At 35.1% G+C, this 21,378-nt stretch overlaps 2 protein-coding genes across 2 annotated transcripts; both read left to right on the forward strand.

The window, feature by feature from the left end:
- Positions 1 to 2,356: 2,356 nt before the first annotated feature.
- Positions 2,357 to 7,039, forward strand: LOC107728209 (LIM/homeobox protein Lhx1-like). The gene is made up of 5 exons (XM_016538304.1): positions 2,357 to 2,526; positions 4,096 to 4,319; positions 4,520 to 4,794; positions 5,868 to 6,033; positions 6,666 to 7,039. The coding sequence occupies exons 1-5, from the start codon at positions 2,357 to 2,359 to the stop codon at positions 7,037 to 7,039; spliced, it is 1,209 nt and encodes a 402-aa protein (XP_016393790.1).
- Positions 7,040 to 10,383: 3,344 nt separating this feature from the next.
- On the forward strand, positions 10,384 to 18,900 carry LOC107728204 (protein AATF-like). Its single transcript, XM_016538300.1, has 12 exons — positions 10,384 to 10,401; positions 10,659 to 10,761; positions 12,365 to 12,538; positions 12,712 to 13,140; positions 13,290 to 13,427; positions 14,967 to 15,081; positions 15,413 to 15,644; positions 17,173 to 17,337; positions 17,611 to 17,694; positions 17,827 to 17,894; positions 17,978 to 18,058; positions 18,806 to 18,900. The coding sequence occupies exons 1-12, from the start codon at positions 10,384 to 10,386 to the stop codon at positions 18,879 to 18,881; spliced, it is 1,683 nt and encodes a 560-aa protein (XP_016393786.1). The 3' UTR covers positions 18,882 to 18,900.
- Positions 18,901 to 21,378: the final 2,478 nt, after the last annotated feature.

The following is a 21,378-nucleotide window of genomic DNA, read 5'->3' on the forward strand; positions in this document are numbered from 1 at the left end:
TTCCTCCCACCCCGAATTTTTTTCCCACCACCATGTCCCTTTAGGGGCTCCGTACTTTACACTCTTAAAAATAAAGGTTCTTTATTGGCATGGTTCCACAAAGAACCTTTACCTTCCATGGAACCCTTAATTCCACAAAAGGTTCAGTGGAAAAAGGTTATTTAGATTATTAAAATGTTCTTTACATTAGAAAAAAAAAATTATTTTAAGAACTGTTCACTGAAAGGTTCTTTGGGGAACCAAAACCGCATGGTTCTTCTATGGCATCTCTGTGAAAAACCCCTTTTGGAATCTTTATTTTGAAGAGTGTAATGCTGAAATAATTGTTTTCCAAGAATAGAAACGCGCAAACCCATTGGAACCTTTATTTTTTATGGATGGTAGTGTTTCGATAGATTTAGAGGTTTACCTTAAATCTGTCACGTTTTGAATGATTATGTTTTTTGTTTTTTTTCTGTAAGATTGGCTATCGCAAAAACCACGCACATTTGATTAAACAGTAAATTCGTAATAATACATTCTCTCACTGCATTGTTGAGGATCGAATCCCACGGCTAATGATATCTGTAGCATACAGGCATGAGGCTTGTTCGCTGTCTGCGTATCTCTCGCTGCAGCTCCTCTGATGGCTCCCCGCGCGCTGATAATATCTCCCAGCAGCCGGAGACTTTATATTATAATCATTAGTGATCCTTGCCCTCTCACCCGTACTGAAGAACAATCGTAGAGGAACATTAATCTGAGCTGGAAACTGCCGTGTCCCTCTTTTCCCACATGGCTGTCCAGGTCGTGTTTTTTTTCTAATTGTGCATAATTTCTGGATCACTATGGCTGAATTCACACACCCGCTTAACGAAAATATTTCAAACAGCCTCGATTTCATTAATGACCCTGTGTTAATAGGATTTAGTCTACTGGATGTAGCTGACAAAACGAAATGACAGTGACTGTTCAATAGCCTATATAGCATACACTCTAAAAAATGCTGGGTTGTTTCAACCCAACTTTGGGTCAAATATGGACTAACCCAACTTTTGGGTTAAAAATTTAAGGTAAAAAAAACAAAAAAAAAACGGTTGGGTTAGTCCATATGTGACCCAGAGTTGGGTTGAAACAACCCAGCATTTTTTAGAGTGTATGATATAGCTTATTAACCTATAGACAAAATGTATAATAGCCTATATAAATATATTTGATGTAGTTAGAATAATTTTGCCAAACAATATAACAGCAATAGGCCTAAGTGAACATGTAAAATTTGAAAAGCATATTTTCTTTTCTTTCCTCTTTATTTTATTTTGCATTAATAATAATAATAATAATAATAATAAAAAATATATAACAAATAGCATGTACTATTCAATTGTGCTTCCAATGGCCTTAGGTTTGCTTAGAATTTGTAAACAAGCTTCAATAATCAGAGAATTAGATAGTGATTTACAAGTTCATTGAAAAAAATTAGGCTAAGTATGTCGCCAAGAACACGTCAAATTTGCATTACTCATATCCAAGTCTTGCATTCCGTCAGATTGTCTTACGTGTCATAAGTAGAACTAATTATGAATTATTATTTCTAAAACAATGAACTAATTTATCGATAACGAAAAACAGGCACATTAGGCCTACTATGCATTAAAATTTCTCCGCGGTCAAAATAGTTTTATACATTCTCCTCCACACCATTTCGAAATGTAATTAGTCAACATTCAAGTTTGCTTTGAAAATACTTAATGTGTTGTTTCCAAATGGACTGTAGACAGCAGAAATTGCAGGGGAAAGTGTGTTCACCTAAATTCTGTAATCTGATTGGTTCTGTTCCAACATGACGTCACATCGCAGGGAATAAGGTCTCTCGGCAGCATCCAAACGCATGCCAGCGACTGAAGCAAAGCGAGATGCAACTGGAAAATACATGCTAATGACCAGGGATATATGTGATATGCTTTGAAATAGTTGATTTTAACTTTTTGTAAAACGAATTAAACGCATTTTTTTCCCAAGCGTTGGGAGCATTGGAGATTCCGCGCGCATGTATCGATTTAAATAGCCTATACAATAAGTAACCATTCCATGAGATTGAACTAACACTTCCGCTAAAGTTTGTTTTTATTCATCTTAATGATAAAGCATCAACGTATGTTTAATCGTCTGAAGAGGAGCTGACACTTGTCCGTTTCTGCGCTGTAAGGCAAAATTTGGGATGCTGTATTAGGCTATATCCAATGCTGCCTGCCCTTTTGATGACTTTTGTTTACTTGGATCAAGGACCGCGTAGTGTTCTCTAACTTTTGGCACAAGACAAGCAGATTTTTGCCTCTCACCAAGGACGGCAACGTGGTGACTGGAGTCACAAAATATGGTCCACTGTGCTGGATGCGAGAGGCCTATTCTGGACAGATTTCTGCTCAGCGTCTTGGATAGAGCCTGGCATGCCAAATGCGTGCAATGTTGTGACTGTAAATGCAATTTAACTGATAGATGCTTTTCAAGAGAAGGACGACTCTACTGCAAAAACGACTTTTTCAGGTGAGCATTTGAATCGAAGAAAGCATCAAAGGACATTTTTAGCTCTTGCAATGCGGCTATACGGACCTTTCTGTATTAAAAGAGTCTTGAACTAGATTTTTTCCCACTTATGCTATGTATGTAAAAAATAATAGTAATAAAAATGAATTCGTTAAAAACACATTTATGTAAACCCTATATAAACACAGCATAGCTATAATAATAAATACACACACAAAAAAAACGATACAACTGGAGCGCATTACATTTTACATTTACAACCTCCCGAATTCTAGACAACTTGTTAGGTGACAGACTAAAACAGTTCTCTTTGTTTACAAGGTATGAGTGTCAGACAGGCAGGGGATGAGATTTGCACCAGCACCTGACGGATGTGTGCCCTGCCTCGCCTCAAGTCTTTCTTAGCACATGCGTTTGTTTGCAAAAGCTCGAGCAAAGATGCGATAAGTGGATTTGAATAATGAATGAGCTCGAGAGGAAAGCCACAGACATCCAGTCAACACGCATTTGATAACCATTTCAGTGAACTGCATTTACATGCACGCCCAGAGACAAAAGAATGTATATTGTCGCTTGCGAAGTTTGCAAGAGGATATTCTGTTAAATATTAAATATATTCTGTTATGCATTCTGTCAAAACAATGCTGAACATATCAGCAACTCTGAAAGAATAGAATAATTCTGTAGACTACAGTAGTCCATGCATCTTCATGGGTGGAAAAAGCATGATTATAAAATGTTAGCAATTTTAACAGAAAAAGTCAAACAAACAAAGTGCATGTTAATTGTTTAATTTAAATTACCAGGGTAAATAATGATATTATAAAGAACACTGTGCAATTTGTCTGTAAAATATTGTAAAATGTTTTAAATGTAAAAGTATGAACCATTTTAAAAATTACAAAGATAATTCGTTAGGCAAACGTAACAATACAGCAAAACATTGATAAAATCCTTATGGTTTACAGGTCGTTCCCAGAATTCCCTGCACGAACCATCACATTTGTATCTTAACAAACAGTATCTTCTTGTTTTTGTTATCTGTTTTATGCATTGGAATGTTTTACATTGCATGTTGCTTAGTTAATTTTTGTTGCAATATTTAAGTTGTGTGTGTTACCCTGGTGCTTTTCTCTTATATTATTGTGCTCTTTATTATTTACCAGTTGTTGGAGAGGTAAAATTTTGATAAAGGTTTTCAGTTGCACCACTGTGTTGTTATCAGTTAATTTTACAGTATATGCAGCATACATTTTTTAATAACTCAAATAGGTTAATACATGAATATTATATAGAATAGGACATGTAAAGTTACCGTCACAGTATTTTAATGACAAGGTTCTGGCAGCCACAACTGTCAGTTTTTTTGTTGTTGTTGTTTTTTTACTGTAAATTGATGTTTAGACCTGTAGCTATGCATAAAATATGCTTACTGTTTAATTAAGAATTAAATACAAAAAAATAGAGATTAACAAAATAACTATTTGTACACCTACTTTTCGTGAAAAGACTATAACAAAAAACTATAACATTTAGGTGTCTGTTTGACTTTGTTTTAATTCTCTGCAGACGTTATGGCACTAAATGTGGAGGCTGCGCGCAGGGAATCTCGCCCAGTGATCTAGTTCGGAAAGCGCGAAGCAAAGTCTTTCACCTGAACTGTTTCACCTGCGTCATGTGCAATAAACAGCTTTCCACTGGCGAAGAACTGTACATTCTAGATGAATATAAATTTGTCTGCAAGGAGGATTACATGAATAACAGCATCGGAAAAGACACAAACCTTCTGTCAAGTGAGTAATTTTGGGGATTGAAGCCCTGTAGTCTACGAGATAAATATTGCTATTTTTCTCAAGTTCTACTGATTATGTAGGCTATGTAATTTTTTACAATGCTAGACTCTGTTGTTATTTCAGTATCTGATTACGTGTTGTCTTCGAATGTGTGGCACAAAGCGTTTTGACAGCTTTTTTAACGGCTGTGCTTTTAACAGTTACTACGTGCAGTGACCCGAGCTTATCTCCAGAATCTCAAGATCCACAGGACGACTATAAAGACTCTGAGACTGGACAAATGTCGGACAAGGAGGTCTGCAACAATGAAAACGACGAGCAGAATCTGGGTGGCAAACGTCGCGGGCCGCGGACTACTATCAAAGCCAAGCAGCTGGAGACTCTGAAAGATGCTTTCGCCGCCACCCCCAAACCTACCAGACACATACGAGAGCAGCTGGCACAAGAGACAGGCCTCACTATGAGAGTAATTCAGGCAAGTAGCTAACAAAAAAAAAAAAGAAAAGAAAGAAAAGGAAAAGTAGGCCTAAATAGTAGGCCTATAGGCGGCCTAATTAGGCGCTTAGCTTGGTGCTTAACACTCCCGTGATCAAATAATTGCGCATAGAGGCAATTCTATATAGGCTTTTATATGTGTAACCGATGTATGTCTATTTTATAGCTACTTGAATAAAACCAGTTCATTTATTTAGTTAACACATGATTTGCCTTGGCAAAACATTTGACGTGCGGCCGTGTTGCCAATAGTTGTTATGAAACCGCGGCCACAACAATATTAGCCTATAAAACACCCATTTTCGAAAAACAGATGTTTAAAAATAAATAATAAGTAAAATAAACTGTTGTCTCTTCAAGTAGGCTATACTTTAGGCTACCTTAAACTGTAGCCTACGCATTGCATTTCAGCATCTTGTGTGTGGACTATGTGTTGGCTATTTGGCCTTCGTCCGCGGCTCGTCCAATCAGATTTTATAGCCGGAACTATTCGTTTCATATTAAATAAATGAACAAATTTGGAAAAACTTACAACAAGTAGCCTACATTAATTGCCCAGTTATAATGACTGCAATGACAATAAATTTAAAGTTGTGTATAATTAGGCCTATCCACTAGATGGGATAATATGATGCAAATAGCCTGCAATTGTCCGACGTCTTACAAAAAGTCCAGATAACATAATATACCATACTGTTGGTTTGTCTTTCGGCAGTAGCTAACACCTAACGAATGCTATTAAACATGGAAAGAATTATGTGGCACCTAATAGCCTATGACAAGTGATTTGGGCATGAACACCAAATAGCCTAGGCTACTCCTTTTTTCGCATTTTTATTTTGACTTATTGTGGATTATAGCGATATACGTGCATATCTAAATGCCCGCCTTAAAACTAAACGTGTGATTTTTTTTTTCTTTTTTTGCTTAGATCTTAGGTTTCCCACGTACTGTCAAACGACAGCGTTGTTCTAAATTATCTTTTGGGGGTATAGGCCTATATTAATCTGTAAACGAATGTCCTGTCTCGTTTGTGTATTTTCTGTCGTGCAGGTGTGGTTTCAGAATCGGCGCTCTAAAGAGAGGCGCATGAAGCAGCTGAGCGCGCTGGGCTCCAGAAGACACATGTTCTTCCGCAGTTCGCGGAGAATGAGAGCGCTGGGCGACCGCATGGAACCAGGAGAGCTCATGGCCAACGGCCATTTCTCTTATTATGGAGGTTAGTTCATGGTCATGAATATTAATTAGAAAATTAGAATAAAGATTAGAAAATTAGAAAATGCATCACAACCGAATGGTATATAACAATTTATATCATTATTGTGTCCATGCTGTGATACCATACATAGTCCAAGTTAAAACAAACGATTTTTAAAAAAAAGAATTTAAGACTGATAATTTATATATGCAATCAAAATGTAATATATACTGTATATATGATCATCCTCATCTTTATTTAAAACAATTTATTACACAATTGACCTTTCCATGTTTACAAAAAGCAAAATAACTAAATAAAAAATAAATAAATGAATACAAGCTTATATGTGTTGCACAATACAAAATAAAATAACAATTTATTTAAAAAATAATATTTAAGGTTGATTTTTGTATTAATAGAAATAATAAAATACACAAAAAATATTGAGCACTCCTATTGATGTTCAGTTTTTCACCATATACTGCTCTACAAAGTCAAAACACAGTAAACACATCAAAACTGATTGAACCGATATCAGTTGACAAATGGTCAGTTACTGTGTTTTGCCTATGTGTTGTATTATGGGTATAATTGGAAGTCTTGAATTATAACATTGAGTGACCATTTGATGACCACCATTTTTGTTACAGACTATCAAGGTGAATACTATGGCCCAGGATCAAACTACGACTACTTCCCTCAAGGTCCACCATCCTCCCAAGCCCAGACTCCAGGTGATCTAGGATTCATGCCCTCCTCTGGCCCAGCTGGAACCCCTCTAGGAAGCATGGACCACCATCACGGAGCACATCACCCCTCCAGTGAGACACAATGCTTCAGCCAGATGATATCGCATCACCCAGGGGACTCCCCCAGCCCAGAGCCCAGCGCACCCACCTCCATCCACAGTCTCTCCACTGACATGTGTGACTCCACTCCACCCTTCACATCCCTGAACTCTCTCAGTGGCAACGGATACAGCAATCAGCTGTCCTCAGAGATGAACGAGGGGACAGTTTGGTAGCAAACAACAGACTAATTCAGGATACAAAGATGTGGATATGTACTGTTCATGTGTGATTTTCTAGCGACAATATTTATATTTAGTTAATTTATTGACATAATTGTCTATTTATTTGTTCACTTGTTTACCTATTTATTTAATGTATTTATCTATTTAAGCACCATTTGTGTATTTTGAAAGTGGAATGTCAAATATTGGTCTGCAGACCTTATAGCTGTGCTATAGACAACGACAGTATAAGAAAAGCTGAAACAGAATGTTTACATTTACAACACCTGGTGTGTCTGTTCACATGTGTATCATAATCTGACGACTCAGACCTCTTTGCCTTTTAAGGCTTTGCCATAATGACTTGAAATCATCTCACACCAAAATCTGTCTCTGCTCTCCATGTGGTGGAGTTACGTCTCCATTACGAGTTTCACCAAATCTCAAAGCGTTTGCCTTTAAAAGGGAAACTTAAAACTGACAAACCCTTTATTTGAAATGAAATATGACTTGAATTATAAGACAAAGTCTACTTTCTAAAAATGATTTCATATAGCCTAGTCAGTGGACAGAGAGCAGTCAATTGTTTACATTTCTTCAGGGGTTTAAATATCAACAATGACTTTAAAAAACCCTCTTGATACTGACACAAACCTTTTCTTCAAGCAAGAAACCAAACTTTTGTATTAATTCAATTTATATTTGAGTTGTGATTCACTGTACTAGTTTGTATGATATTGTGTTTTGCACCAAGAATACACTAAACAAAATCATAAAATTAAATACATGTTGACAAATGAAGCACAAATACTTAAATTGCATTTCTTGCACTAGTCTTGAAATGGACTTACATGCATTAGTCTCTGGATTAGGGTTATCTGATAATCCTACAGTGTGGAATTTTATCATCTGTAATAAATCTGAAAGAAAGAAAGAAAGAAAGAAAGAAAAAGAAAAACACCCAGAGCAGAGTCTGGAGAACAAGGGAGGACACACAGGCATTCTTGCAAAACAAAAAATGGTAAAAGGGAGGTTTTTGTTGATTCCTTGACAAATGAAGCACAAATACTTAAATTGCATTTCTTGCACTAGTCTTGAAATTGACTTACATGCATTAGTCTCTGGATTAGGGTTATCTGATAATCCTAGTGTGGAATTTTATCATCTGTAATAAATCTGAAAGAAAGAAAGAAAGAAAGAAAGAAAAAGAAAAACACCCAGAGCAGAGTCTGGAGAACAAGGGAGGACACACAGGCATTCTTGCAAAACAAAAAATGGTAAAAGGGAGGTTTTTGTTGATTCTATTTGATGACTTGATAATGTCAGTGTTACGAGGTCCTCAAAATGTAACAATACAACAATAATGATGTAAAAAAAGAAAAGACAATGTTCATAAAAACTACAAATTTCAGGTTAGATTTTTGACATAATAATATAGAGAAGACTTTATAAATTTCAGTTTACTATCTATCTATCTATCTATCTATCTTAAACTATCAGTATACTAAAAGTTAACTTGTATTATAGTTGTAATACTAAAGAAACACCTTAAAAAATTTAGGAGCACGTTCAAAATTTTAGGAGCACCTTCTAAACAATTATCCAATCCAACTTAAGTTAATTTACATTTCGTCACGTTGTTAAAGCTTTTTAACGTGAAATCGACTGTGTTCTGAGCATTTTAAACGACAACCGCTGCATCCCAAAACTTCCAAGGCAGGAAGGCATCAAGGCACGTCCGAATCCAAATTCTGCTTTACTTCTTACTTTTTGCACTTTTGATGTTATTTCTAGCGAGAAATCAGTATTATAGTAATTAAATATTCGTTTAGTTATCACAAAAACTCGTTATATTTTGTTGCAGATCATTAAACCGTTACACTGCCTCAGAAGGCTGTCCAAAATCAGTTTCATGGGGTGCCTTCATGCAAAAACGCTGCCTGCAAAGTCATTGCCTCATACGGCAGCGAGGCAGCAAGTCAGAGTATATGATGGTAATTAATGCCATTCCTTCAAGAACTTAGGAAATTATTAGAAAATGATATGGTCTAAAATATTGTAGAAACTTAATTTGCTGTAAAGTTGCTTTGCAATGATTCGTATCGTGAAAAGCGCTGTACAAATAAACTTGAATTGAATTGAATTGAATAGTCGAAAAAACAAATTTAGATTTCAGTGTTAAACTGGAAGGTATAAATATAAAAGAACAAAAATGTAATAATAATTATCTTAGAACGATTTGCCAAATTTCCAGTGTTCCTTTAGCCATTGGTTTTTGGAGATCACAATTTCAAGATGTCAACTGGAAAGAAACCTTTAAGATCTCCAGACGTTTTTGTATCACAAATAAAATTAGAGAAGTATCATACAAGATTGTTCATCGTATTTATCCTGTAAAACAGGTAATTGCAAAGTTTTGTAAAGACACTGACTTGAAGTGTGTTTTCTATAAAGAGGAAAATTAGAGTATTTTCGATTTATTTTATGATTGTATTTATACAAAATAATTATGGTGTGATTTTTTTGTTTTTGTTTGTTAAAGTATTAATATTGAATTGCAACAAAAAAAAAAAGGATGTTTTGTTTTTTTATGAGTATACTGTTGACTTCAAAATTTGGTATATTGTGAATTTACTCATTATATATGGAAAATTCTTTATTCACAAATGTAAATGGGCAGTGAAAAAACCTAATTTTACTCATTTCAAAATAGAAATACCTGTATACGTTAAAAGAAACAAGAAATAACAAAGCAAAAAACTGCAAATTACTTTAAAGCCTTAAATGTATTATTTGAATAATTTGTAATTATTTGTACTTGTTTACAGACGTGAGATTTTTTTTATTGCTTTTCTTATTTAATTTTTATTTTAAGTATTTGTTTTCATTCAGTTTAAATGTTATTGCCCTTATATGTTCTTTGTTCTAAAAACTGCAATAATAATAAAAAAAAAAAAATGGTCTTTAAAATGACAATAATATCGCTTATCGCAATTATTTATAGGGCAATATATCGCACAACAAAAAGTTGTTATCGTGACAGGCCTAGGCATGCCTGTCTGTACTGAGAAGCAGCTTTACTTTACACTTATTATTTAAGACCAGTAACTCATGACATTTAATATAAGCTAGTAATACTTATGATTGCCATAATAACAACAAGGATACATGTTCTTTTGTTTTCACACAATAGGCTATTTTCTGTTAGAATTTTTTCTTAAGTTACTTAACGTTAACTTATTTTAAGCTTTCACTAAAAGAATGTACCGTGTATATCAATGGTACATAAATGTGTATTTTGTGTGCTGTGGTAGTACCGTGTTATTCTTGTAAATATTATGGTACAGTATCAGAATATGGTATTCAGTTACATGGTATTAGCATATGATACCGTAACTGTACCATGAAACTAACACACACACACACACATTACGTTTTATATTACTTAATACTGCATACAAACATTTATTTTAATTGATTTCCAGGTCATTTTTGGCCTATTTAAAGGGCATTTTCCCCTAACCGTATTAAATGCATGCATCATCTTTCATATCAAATTCTTACATTTTATTAATAGTTTCACTTAGTATAATAAGACAATATTGGGCTGTTACCAATCAAATGAAATCAGTATCTACAAAACCGATCTTTCCACTGCACCATATCACAGCAGCTCGAGGATTTGTTAAATCCTTTACCAAACTTTGTGGATCCAGAGGACGACCAAGATGAAGGTATTATACATTAAAATCATATCCGTGTATCTAATGTGTTGCAAACCATTTTAGCGTTATTATAATAGAAAATCTGTCACCTCTAACGTAAGCACGATATGTCGGCATGCCTAGGCCTGTCGCAATAATCAATATATCGACTTATCGCGCAATATGTTTCACTTAGTATAATAAGACAATATTGGGCTGTTACCAATCAAATGAAATCAGTATCTACAAAACCGATCTTTCCACTGCAGAAGAACAAAAGTGACCGGAGTGGCAATCAGATGCGTTTACACAGACTGTTCAGTGTAGCTGAAATATAGCACAAATGCATTTACACTGCAAAATTATAACCGCATAAATAATGTTGTGAACATGGTGTTTTAAAATAGTTTTTTTTTTTATATATACAGATATGAAATGTTGGAAAAAAATGCAAAGATAAGCTACTATGAAAGTAAACCGCCAGTAGGTGGCAGCAAGTGACTGTCTTAATTAATGAGTCATTGAAGCATCCCTTCAACGATTCGTGCAGACGGCTGATTCATTCAGCCGAGCAAGTGCCTCCCTGCGTCCCAATGTGCATACTATCCACCCTATCTGCCCTAAATAGTATTGAAAATTACTATTATCACATTGAATTTAGGATGTATAGTATGCATATCGGGACGCAGGCCCTGTCTTTATGAATGGACCACTGAATCATTGACTCAAATGATTCAAAATTCAAAAACGCGAATCATTCTAGCCACCTGTGTGTTGCTCAGAGATGCGCGACTATACTGCTGTGATCTTTGTTTGAAACTATTTTCATTAACCAAATCGAGCAAAAACAGTCAACGTTGACAATGTAGCCTTTCAAATAAATTCAAATTAAAATATTGAACAAAAATGTATATTAACTAGGCCTACTCGTTTTAACTCTTGTTTAAAATGTCAAATTAGCAATCGTGGTTTTCAGGGAAAACTACACTCTCTTGGTCGTGTCATGTTGCTTAACTAGGCTGTATGTTATAAATATAAAAACTACGTTACATTTTTATGTTTCTTCTGTGTGCAGTTGTTTTAATTTCTCCACGAGATTGTTTTCACATACAGACAGGCTGCGTGAGCCTCAACTGGCGCGACCTTAGTCAATTGCCGTTTACACCGAATGTAATAAAATCAGAATAATTTTTGCTGAAATTTCGGTGCTTCCCTAATTAGATGTTTTAATCAGATTGGTTGTCCGGTCGCCCACACAAGCATTAATGTTGAGCTCTGTTACTGTATATAGCATTCAACCCGCCATACATATGTATATGTGTATATATGTATATGTGTGTGTGTATATATATATATATATATATATATAAGAACAATAGTTTATAACAAATATCTTGTGTATTAGAGCAAGGCCTGCTGATACTTATAGTATATTTTTATGACAACTGTGAAAGGCATTTTATGAATTTTATTCATTGTTTATGTATAGTTATTGTCTGGTGATATAGTCAAAATCTTTATTTTACATGCTGGTTTCACTAACTGTTGATATGATTATGTGACTGTATGACTGTAAATGTCCATGTGTACTTAGCTTAACTAAACAACAATACATAATTTTTGTGAACTGCAGAGACGAAAGCCAAAGTCATAGAGAAGTTTGATGAAGGTGGTGATGATGATGACGAAGAACCTTTATCTGGCCATCTGCGGAAGCACTCTTCTGTAATTCTGGCTGATGGTGATCGTCGATATTGTGGCAAGGCTACATCCAGAAAAGATCTACAGAAAGAGTTGGATGGATCAGGTGGGGTGACAATGTCTGATTGTTTAAAAAAATTTATGAAGAAGTCGTTGAATAAAAGGACTGATGTTTTGAAAACCCAACATTGTATAAATTTTTTGAAAAAATCAACTAACTAGTAATCTGTGCATTAAAAGCTTGGTTTGATTAACTGACATCTATATGAACATTTTCAGCAGATGATGATGATGATGAAGATGATGATGAAGAAAATGGAATGCTGGACAAGTACATGGAGTGCATCAAAGATGATGATGAGGAGGAGGACGAGGAGGATGAAGACGATATTGATGACGATGAAGATGGTGATGATGATGAGGATGGAAAAGAACAAGGCAATGATGAGGAGGATCCTAATGGAGATGATAGCTCACAGATGTCCAGCTTAGTCTCTAAAATGAAGGGCACAGACTTTATGAAACTCACAGAGGGAATGGATGACCTGGGAGAAAGTGAGGAAGACGAAGAATCAGCTGACAGTGAAGGAGAGAGAGAGGAAGGCTCTGAGGATGAGGAGGAAGAAGAGGAAACAGCCCTGAGGACCTTCTCTAAAGAGAAAGTTGATGAAGAGGTTGAAAAAGGGAAAGCAGTGAAAAATCAGCTTGGTATGAATATTTGCCCACATTCAGATGTGCGTTCTACAACAAATAAACGAATAAATAACAAGAATACATTTATGGAAATCTATTATAAAACAAATAGAAACTACCAAAAAAACTTTACTCAACTGTATGCTGTTTTCAAATCTACACAGCTCTTTGGGACCAGATGCTTGAAAGGCGAATCAAAATGCAGAAAGCTCTTGTGACAGCCAATCAGCTTCCACAGCCACAGACATTCCCAGAGTTCAAGAGCAGGGGAGGGACTGAGTATGCTGAAGCTTTAAAAAATAGTAAGTGAATACAATGAATAATACGTGATATTTTCTGACCATAAAGTTGTTCTATTGCTCAGAGTTTTGGAAGATTTTGTGGTCCATAAAGTCAAATGATGACTTTAAAGATATTTTTAAAGAAAGTAATACTTTTATTCAGCAATGTTGCATTAAATTGATCAAAAGTGTCAGTAAAGACTTGAGAAATGTTGCAAAAAATTATATTTCAAATTAATGCTGTTCTTTGTCTGAGAATGTTAGTTTCTGCAAAAGTAGTCAGCAGCACAACCTTTGATGATAATATGAAAATGAGCATAAAGTGTATATGAATGATTTCTGAAGACACCGAAGACTAGAGTCAACTAGAAATTGTTTTCCATTCATGGTAAAACAATCACAGTATTTGGTGAACATGCGAGACATTTTTTTCAATCTTACTGACCCCAAACTTTGAACGGTAATGCATATTCTGGAGTTCTCCTAAAGATGTCTCAAGCAGACATGGATAAGGCATGAAACTTATTTTAAATTCTCCCATGCTGTGTCTTCTCTTGAGTTCATTGAGGAATCATATGAGCATGCAGTTAAATTTCTACCTTTTTCATTGTTTAAACCACACATCTTCTTGTGCAGTCAACAACCAGCCCCAACATCACGTGTGGTTTTAATATCAGGATTCTTCTGGCTCTGAGCAAGGCTTCTAGGGTGTTCTGGGTAGTTGCTTACTGGCCAAAGTCAAAAGAGATGACCATTTAGTCTCTACACTCTCAGAAAAAAGGTACAAACTGGAGTGGTACCCTAGGGCAGTGTTTCCCAACCGGGGTGCCGTCTGTCGAGAGCAGGGGTGCCGTGTAAAATTTGACTGTTGCTGACAGAAAAAAAAGGTTTTGTTTTGCTTTGTTTTTTTGTGTGTGTGTTTTGCTTTGCTTTGTTTTGTTTTTGTAGTTATGCTTTCTAGGTAAAGCTTGGCTTCTGGGCTGTTGCCAGGGCATTGCTATACAATTGCTAAGATGTTTTGAGTGGTTTTTAGTGCTTATTTTTTTGATTGCTTGTGCCCTAGGGTACAAAAGCTAAAAAGTACATATTAGTACCTTTTGAGAGGGTACCATCCCAGTGACAGCACCTTTTTCTGAGAGTATATGATACTTTGGTCTGTAGAAATGGAACTGGTTCCTCCAATTGAAGTCTGTGGAATTTTTGTTTTATCATAAGGCTGAAAATCTTAAGTCTGATAGTTTAGAGAAATTATAGCATACCTCTCCTAAACCGCAAATGACCAACTCCTACATGTCCCTTACAGCATTTAAAATCAAAATGACACACTTCAACTTAAGCTTGTTTTCTGTGCCATGGAATCAGTACCTTGTTTGATGGCTTGTGTGCCTTGGGCTGTAGAGTTCATTTCTTCGTGCGTTTTGATGTTTTTAACTAGTGTAGTGCAGGAATGACTAAGATCAGAGGAGGTAAGTTGTAATGACCCTGCATTTACAGAAGTGTGCTGAATTGATGTTGTGGTCGACATGTGCTGTATGATAAGCTCGTATCTGTGTGTGGTAGGTCATAAAGCCCTAAAGGCTCTACAAAGGTCTCTGCTGGAACTCCAAGATCAGCTGCTCTACCAAAACCCTGAAACCAGAGCCATCTCTCAGGGAAAGACATGGGGAGCAAGCAGGTACCTAATTCTGCTTTTAAAATAAGTTGTATTACTAAAATGTTGATAGAAATTTAACTTTGTGTGTGAACTATCCCTTAAAAAAACTATTATTAACAAAAATCTCTCTATGGTATTCTTCAGATTACTTTGGAGTACTATATAACTGTGCTGTATACATTGTTAAATATCTTGTAATGTAAATTAACTATAGTTCCAATTTTTATGACATACTGCCTCATTCTTTTTGGAAATTAATCAGAAATTATTTTTGCATTGCTTTCTTCATGACAGTTGTCTAAACTCGATAAGTGTTCAATTTCCTTATTTAAATCTCTGTTTTCACATGCAGCAGTGTTAAAGATAATGAAGAGATTAACAGTGAGGATGATATGGAAACTGGGGATGATGGCCAAGTGGAAGAACAGGAAGCAGTGCGAAATGGACCCCCCAAACGAAAACTGGAAATGGCAGAGTATCCCAACTTTATGGCCAAACGATTTGCTGCTTTTCTGCCTTACCGTGATGCCACCCTGCAGAAATGGTACGACAAGACGCGACTCACAACAGGCAAGAGCAAAAAGGTAAAAAAAAAAAAAAAACACTCCAAAATCTTGTGGAAAGCCTTCCCAGAAGAGTCGAAGCTGTTGTTGCTGCAAAGGGATGTCTAACTTAAAATCAATGCCTATGTATTTAGAAGGCAATGTCATTAAAGTCCAAGTTGGTGTAATGGTCAGGTGTCCCAAAACGAATTATTATATTATATTATATTATATTATATTATATTATATTATATTATATTGTATTATATTTAGGGCTGTCAGATTAACACGTTCATTTAATTAATTAGTTATGAAAAATAAGGCGATTAAAATATTTTAATGCAGTTAACGCACTAGCCCCGCCCCCAGACCTGTACATCATCTTACATTTCATACAGTTGACTGTTTGACAAATTTGATGCAGGTCAACAACTCCACAAATGCAGTTATGCCCTAAAATTCAAGATATTGGGGCAAAAAATGCTCCTGTATGAGTTTGTATCATATTTATATCATGATAAGCGATATCACACGAGCAGCGAGAGCAATACCTATCACAGGTGTGTTGTTTGTCCCGAATAGCACGAGTGCAAATGTTTTTATACAACAGTTCAGTAAATAAGAAGTTAATGTGTTATGTTTTAAACACAATATTGTCTGTTTTTGCTCAGTTTTGCCAACAAAAATATTACCTAAAGTCACAGCGGAGTTGCTCCGAGCAGCACGGCAGAATGAATCCGCGTTTTGTACGAATCGGGTGAATCAATGATTCAGAAGCCCATTCGTAAAAGTGAGCCATTTACTGAATTCCGGAATGAATCAGCTGTTTGAATGATTCGAATGAATGAATTGACTCATAAAGACATTTACCGCCACCTGCTGGCAGTATTAGTTTCTTATTTTGAGCATTATTGTATTACTTCATAAAAAAAAAAAAAAAAAAAAAAAAAAACTAGTTATTTCTAATAACTGATTTCTTTAATATATTTTGAAATGTAATGTATTCCTGTGATGTTAAAGCTGAATGTTCAGCATCATTACTCCAGTCTGAATGACTTACTTTCTTTTGTGGAACATAAAAAAAGGTATTTTGAAGATGGTTGGTATAACAAAGCTGTTTTGGTTACCAGTGACTTTCATTGCATGAACGAAAAAAATTGAGATGTTATCTTCTTTTATGTCCCATTTATGTTAGGCTGTTGTAGCCTAAACGTTTACGTGTAATACATTTTATGTTGAATCAAATCAAATATTTCTTTCTAAAGCTACTATTTGTAATGTCTACTTAATACTTTATCATTTAACACAAAAATAGCTTTAAATAATCTTTTGGGAGTATTTTCACAGATGAATTAATCGACACCATGTAATTAATTAGATAAAAAATTTTAATCGACTGACAGCCCTTTATTATATTATATTATATTATATTATATTATATTATATTTTTTATTTTTTATTTTAATTTTAATTTTTTTTATAAATGTCACGCAGTAGGATACTGCTGTCTCTGCTTTACATGTAAATAGCTTCACTAATTTACTATCTCTTTGTATTTCCCATCAAACAGGGTTTTGGAGCATTTGACAGGAACATCCTCACACAGGTGGAGCAGGTTTTAATGGACAAAGAGAGGCTGGTGAGACGTACACAGACGCGCAGGTCTGAATACAGAGTTCTGGGGAAGCCAGAGCCCATCACGCCTGAAATAGACAGCAGCATCACAGAGGGAGAGGTAAGACACTGCTCTGCTTTTAAAAGGCAGTTTTCTTTTAATTGAATCTGCTGTTCTGTAGTTGTAAGAAAACCACATTAGCTATAGCGTTATAGCAGTGCAAAACACTTTTAGTTAATCAACCCAGCCATTTCAGTAGGCTATATATACTGTATGTATATATATATATATATATTTATGTGTTGATTTAATTGTAGAGTGTAAAACTACTTTTAAAAGTAACATTCCCCATCATGCAAGAAGACTCGTTGAGCTCTCTCTCTGTTGTTTCAGGCAGCTGAACTGGCACTGAAAGCTAACATACACCTTAAAGATCTGGACGAGGAGATTTTTGATGATGATGACTTTTACCACCAGGTAAGAAAACAGGCAGGATGAATTGTTATTGTGCAGGTACTTTGTCAACAACAATGCTGATGCTGTTGAGTAGTTATAAAGAAAGTAGTAGAGTTATGTGATGTCAGGGATCTCTTTCTCCTTTTTTCACAGCTACTTCGAGAGCTTATTGAGCGCAAAACAAGTGCGACAGACCCCAATGATCAAGTGGCCATGGGAAAGTGAGTGTGTGTATGTGCGTGTATATACATGTTTCATGTGTCGTTCACATTTGATCATCATAACTCAACCTCTGATCTCCCAGGCAGTGGCTTGCCATCCAGAAACTACGTAGTAAAATCAAGAAGAAGGTGGACACCAAAGCCAGCAAAGGCAGGAAGATCAGGTAAGCTGTTATTCTCCTAATAGAATCAAGATGTGTTCAGTATATACAGGTGAATCTCACAAAACCTGTCAATGACAAGTCATATTTCCCCCTAAAAATAAAAGAAAAATTAATTTAATTTAGTTTAATTTAATTTAATTTAATTTAATTTATTTATTATCATTAATTTGTCAGACAGGTTGATTCTCATTAATGAAAAACAGGCTTTTCGTTTAAACAAAATATTTTTTTGTTGACATGCTTTGCAAAATTCTCTTATATCTACAGCAATTATTAGTATTGTTTTTAATGCTACAGCACAAGTATTGCAGTTCTTTCATGCAAGTATATTATAGTTAACTAAAACTAAATGCATAAAAACATGTTCGTCCCAAGTACTTTTTACTACTAGTTTTTACACAACTAAAAAAGTCAAAATAAAAATTTGTAAAAACATACATTTAGATGTATAATTAAAAGCCAAAAAGAAAAAGAAACGTTACGTCATCTAATCAAATCAGTAAATCATCTGCTATTAAATAGCAGCAAACAAATGTATGCGTAGATTGATGGTATTACTGGAATGAGATGGGTTGTTTCCTTTGAATTAGCAGCAGAACTCATCTCTTATCAAACATCTCCTTTAATTGTGTGTTTGTAAATGAGTTCAGATTCAGTCAGGCTGTGTGTGCTCACAATGAAACGTCACAATTCAATTTTCAAGACTGTTTGTGTTTATACTTGTCATTCTTTCAAACTTCTTGTCAGGTTTCACATTCACAGTAAGCTGATGAATTTCATGGCTCCAATAGATAACAGCAGCATGAGTGATGATGCCCGGTGAGTGATGTCTTATATTCTCATGTCTGATTTTCTCTATCTGCTGAAATATCAGAGCCAGACATCTGATCAAACACATAAGATGTATAGTTATCTAAAGGCATAGTTCACACAATAATGAGAATCTGTCACCATTTAAGGCTGATTTATACTTCTGCGTCAGACCTACGCCGTAGCCTTTACGCCGTAGGCTATTCGTCAGTTTTCATTTATACCATTGTTTGTCGCGGACAACTACTGATGTATAATGCTATGTAGTATAATAAATGATAAGACACTTGTTCTTTGCTTTGTTTTATTTTATATAAGAAGGTGTAACATTGAAATATATTAAAGTGCACATAAACACACACAAAACTCAAGTACATACGGAAGGAGGGGTTCTAGCAGACCAATCACAGCCCTTGCGGTATGCGTAGAATTGACACGCTGTTAGATTTTTGGAAAGGTACACGTCAGGCTACGGTGTACGGTGTAGGCTACGGTGTAGGGTGTGCATTTATGCGTAGGCTACGGCGTAGGTTCGACACAGAAGTATAAATTGGGCTTAACTCATCCTAATGCTGTGGAACACGAGATGTTTAGCAGAAAATCACAGCTGCTGTTTTCCATACAACAAAAGTAGATGACACACACAAAAAAAACAAAGAAGCACCCAAAAAGCAGTTTACATTAATTGTGCGCTATATTCTAAGTATTCTGAAGCTATACAATAGTTATGCGATGAATAGACTGAACCTGTTATAATATTATATGTTATAACAGCTAGAATATTCTTCTAAATGTTCCATGGAAGAAAAAAAAAAGTTTGGAACAACAATGGTGAATAAATAACTTTCATTTTTTGGGTGACTTGTCCTTTTAACTGTCAAAGCATCTTCAGTAAGTATATGATTTGAGTGGGCTTTTTATGCCGTGGGGACCCCAGCAGGAAGTTGTAGATGTGTGCGTGTGCATCTGTTTAATTAATGGTTCAGTTGTGTGTTTCTCTGTCCTGTCAGCCAGCAGTAATCCTCCACAAACAGAGAACAGGCTAATCAAACACACTGTGGAGATATGCACATGCACAAACACTCACACATTTCAAAGATTTCACTTTTAATCCCCTTCTCATTTTTTTTCTTTTGTTTTGTTTTCCATTGGTTCCACAAAGAGAGTTGTGCATATCAGGTGTTTACTAGCTAAATTTTTTTTATTGCCACATGAGTGATCAAAATATAATGTATTCATATTAAACAACATACATACACTACCGTTCAAAAGTTTGGGGTCTGTAAGATTATTATTTTTTTATTTTTCGAAAGAAATTAATACTTTTGTTCTGCAAGGACAAATTATATTGATCAAAATTGAAAGTAAAGACATTAATAATGTTATAAAAAATGCTACAAAATAAACACTTTTTTGAACTGTTTATTTATCAAAGAATCCTGAAAAAATTTATCACGGTTTCCACAAAAATATTAAGCAGCACAACTGTTGTCAACATTGATGATTTAAGAATCATCCTAAAGGTTACAGGAATATATAGTGGAGTACACAAACAAAAATACCTTAAAGGTGTCATGACATGGATTTTGTATTTTAATATGTTCCTTGAGATTTACTTATGATATTACGTTTTTTTGCACAAAAAAAATAAATATGTGAAAAAATGATTATTTTCGACCCTCATTCTGAACCTCTCTAAAATGACCTGTTTTTAAAGGGCGTGTGCTTTAAGGCTTCTCAGTAATCAGACACTGTTATGATTGGCTAACATCATTGCATAGGAAACGGTATCAATGCCCCCTCGCTATTGCATGTGTTTTGACAACATAATCAAAATAAAACTGTCATTTCCAGACAAAGCATTATTAAATCATTTACTTATGGTTTGTGATGTCAGATATAGTACCGTTTCATCTTTCAACAAATGTTTCTTTGTGAACTCTCCATCACACTGTGCCTCGTTTACAAAACAAAATGCTCCTATCAATCCTCTGACACGATAAAAATAAACTATCCACTTGTTCATTACGCTGGGATCCTTCTGATATCTGTACAAAAATGCAAATGAGCTGTTTAAACCAAACGCGTCAAAGCGAACGTTCTTTCACTCCATTTGTCCTTTTGATGATAGACACTGTGGACTGTGTCAGAAAGCGAACGCGCATCTGTATACAGGTGCATCTCAAAAAATTACAATATCGTGAAAGTTCTTTTTTTTTTTTTGTAACTTGTTTCAAAAAGTGAAACTTTCATATATTCTAGATTCATTACATGTAAAGTAAAACACTTCAAAAGTTTTTTTTGTTTTAATTTTGATGACTAGAGCTTACAGCTCATGAAAGTCAAAAATCCAGTATCTCAAAATATTAGAATATTTACATTTGAGTTTCATTAAATGACCATCCCTACAGTATAAATTCAGGGTATCTCTTGTTCTTTGAAACCACAATAACGGGGAAGACTGTTGATTTGGCAATGGTCCAGAAGACAATCATTGACACCCTCCAAAA

The sequence above is a fragment of the Sinocyclocheilus rhinocerous genome, unplaced genomic scaffold (assembly GCF_001515625.1).
Source record: "Sinocyclocheilus rhinocerous isolate Xijiao unplaced genomic scaffold, SAMN03320098_v1.1 scaffold847, whole genome shotgun sequence".
Classification (NCBI taxonomy): Eukaryota; Metazoa; Chordata; class Actinopteri; order Cypriniformes; family Cyprinidae; genus Sinocyclocheilus; species Sinocyclocheilus rhinocerous.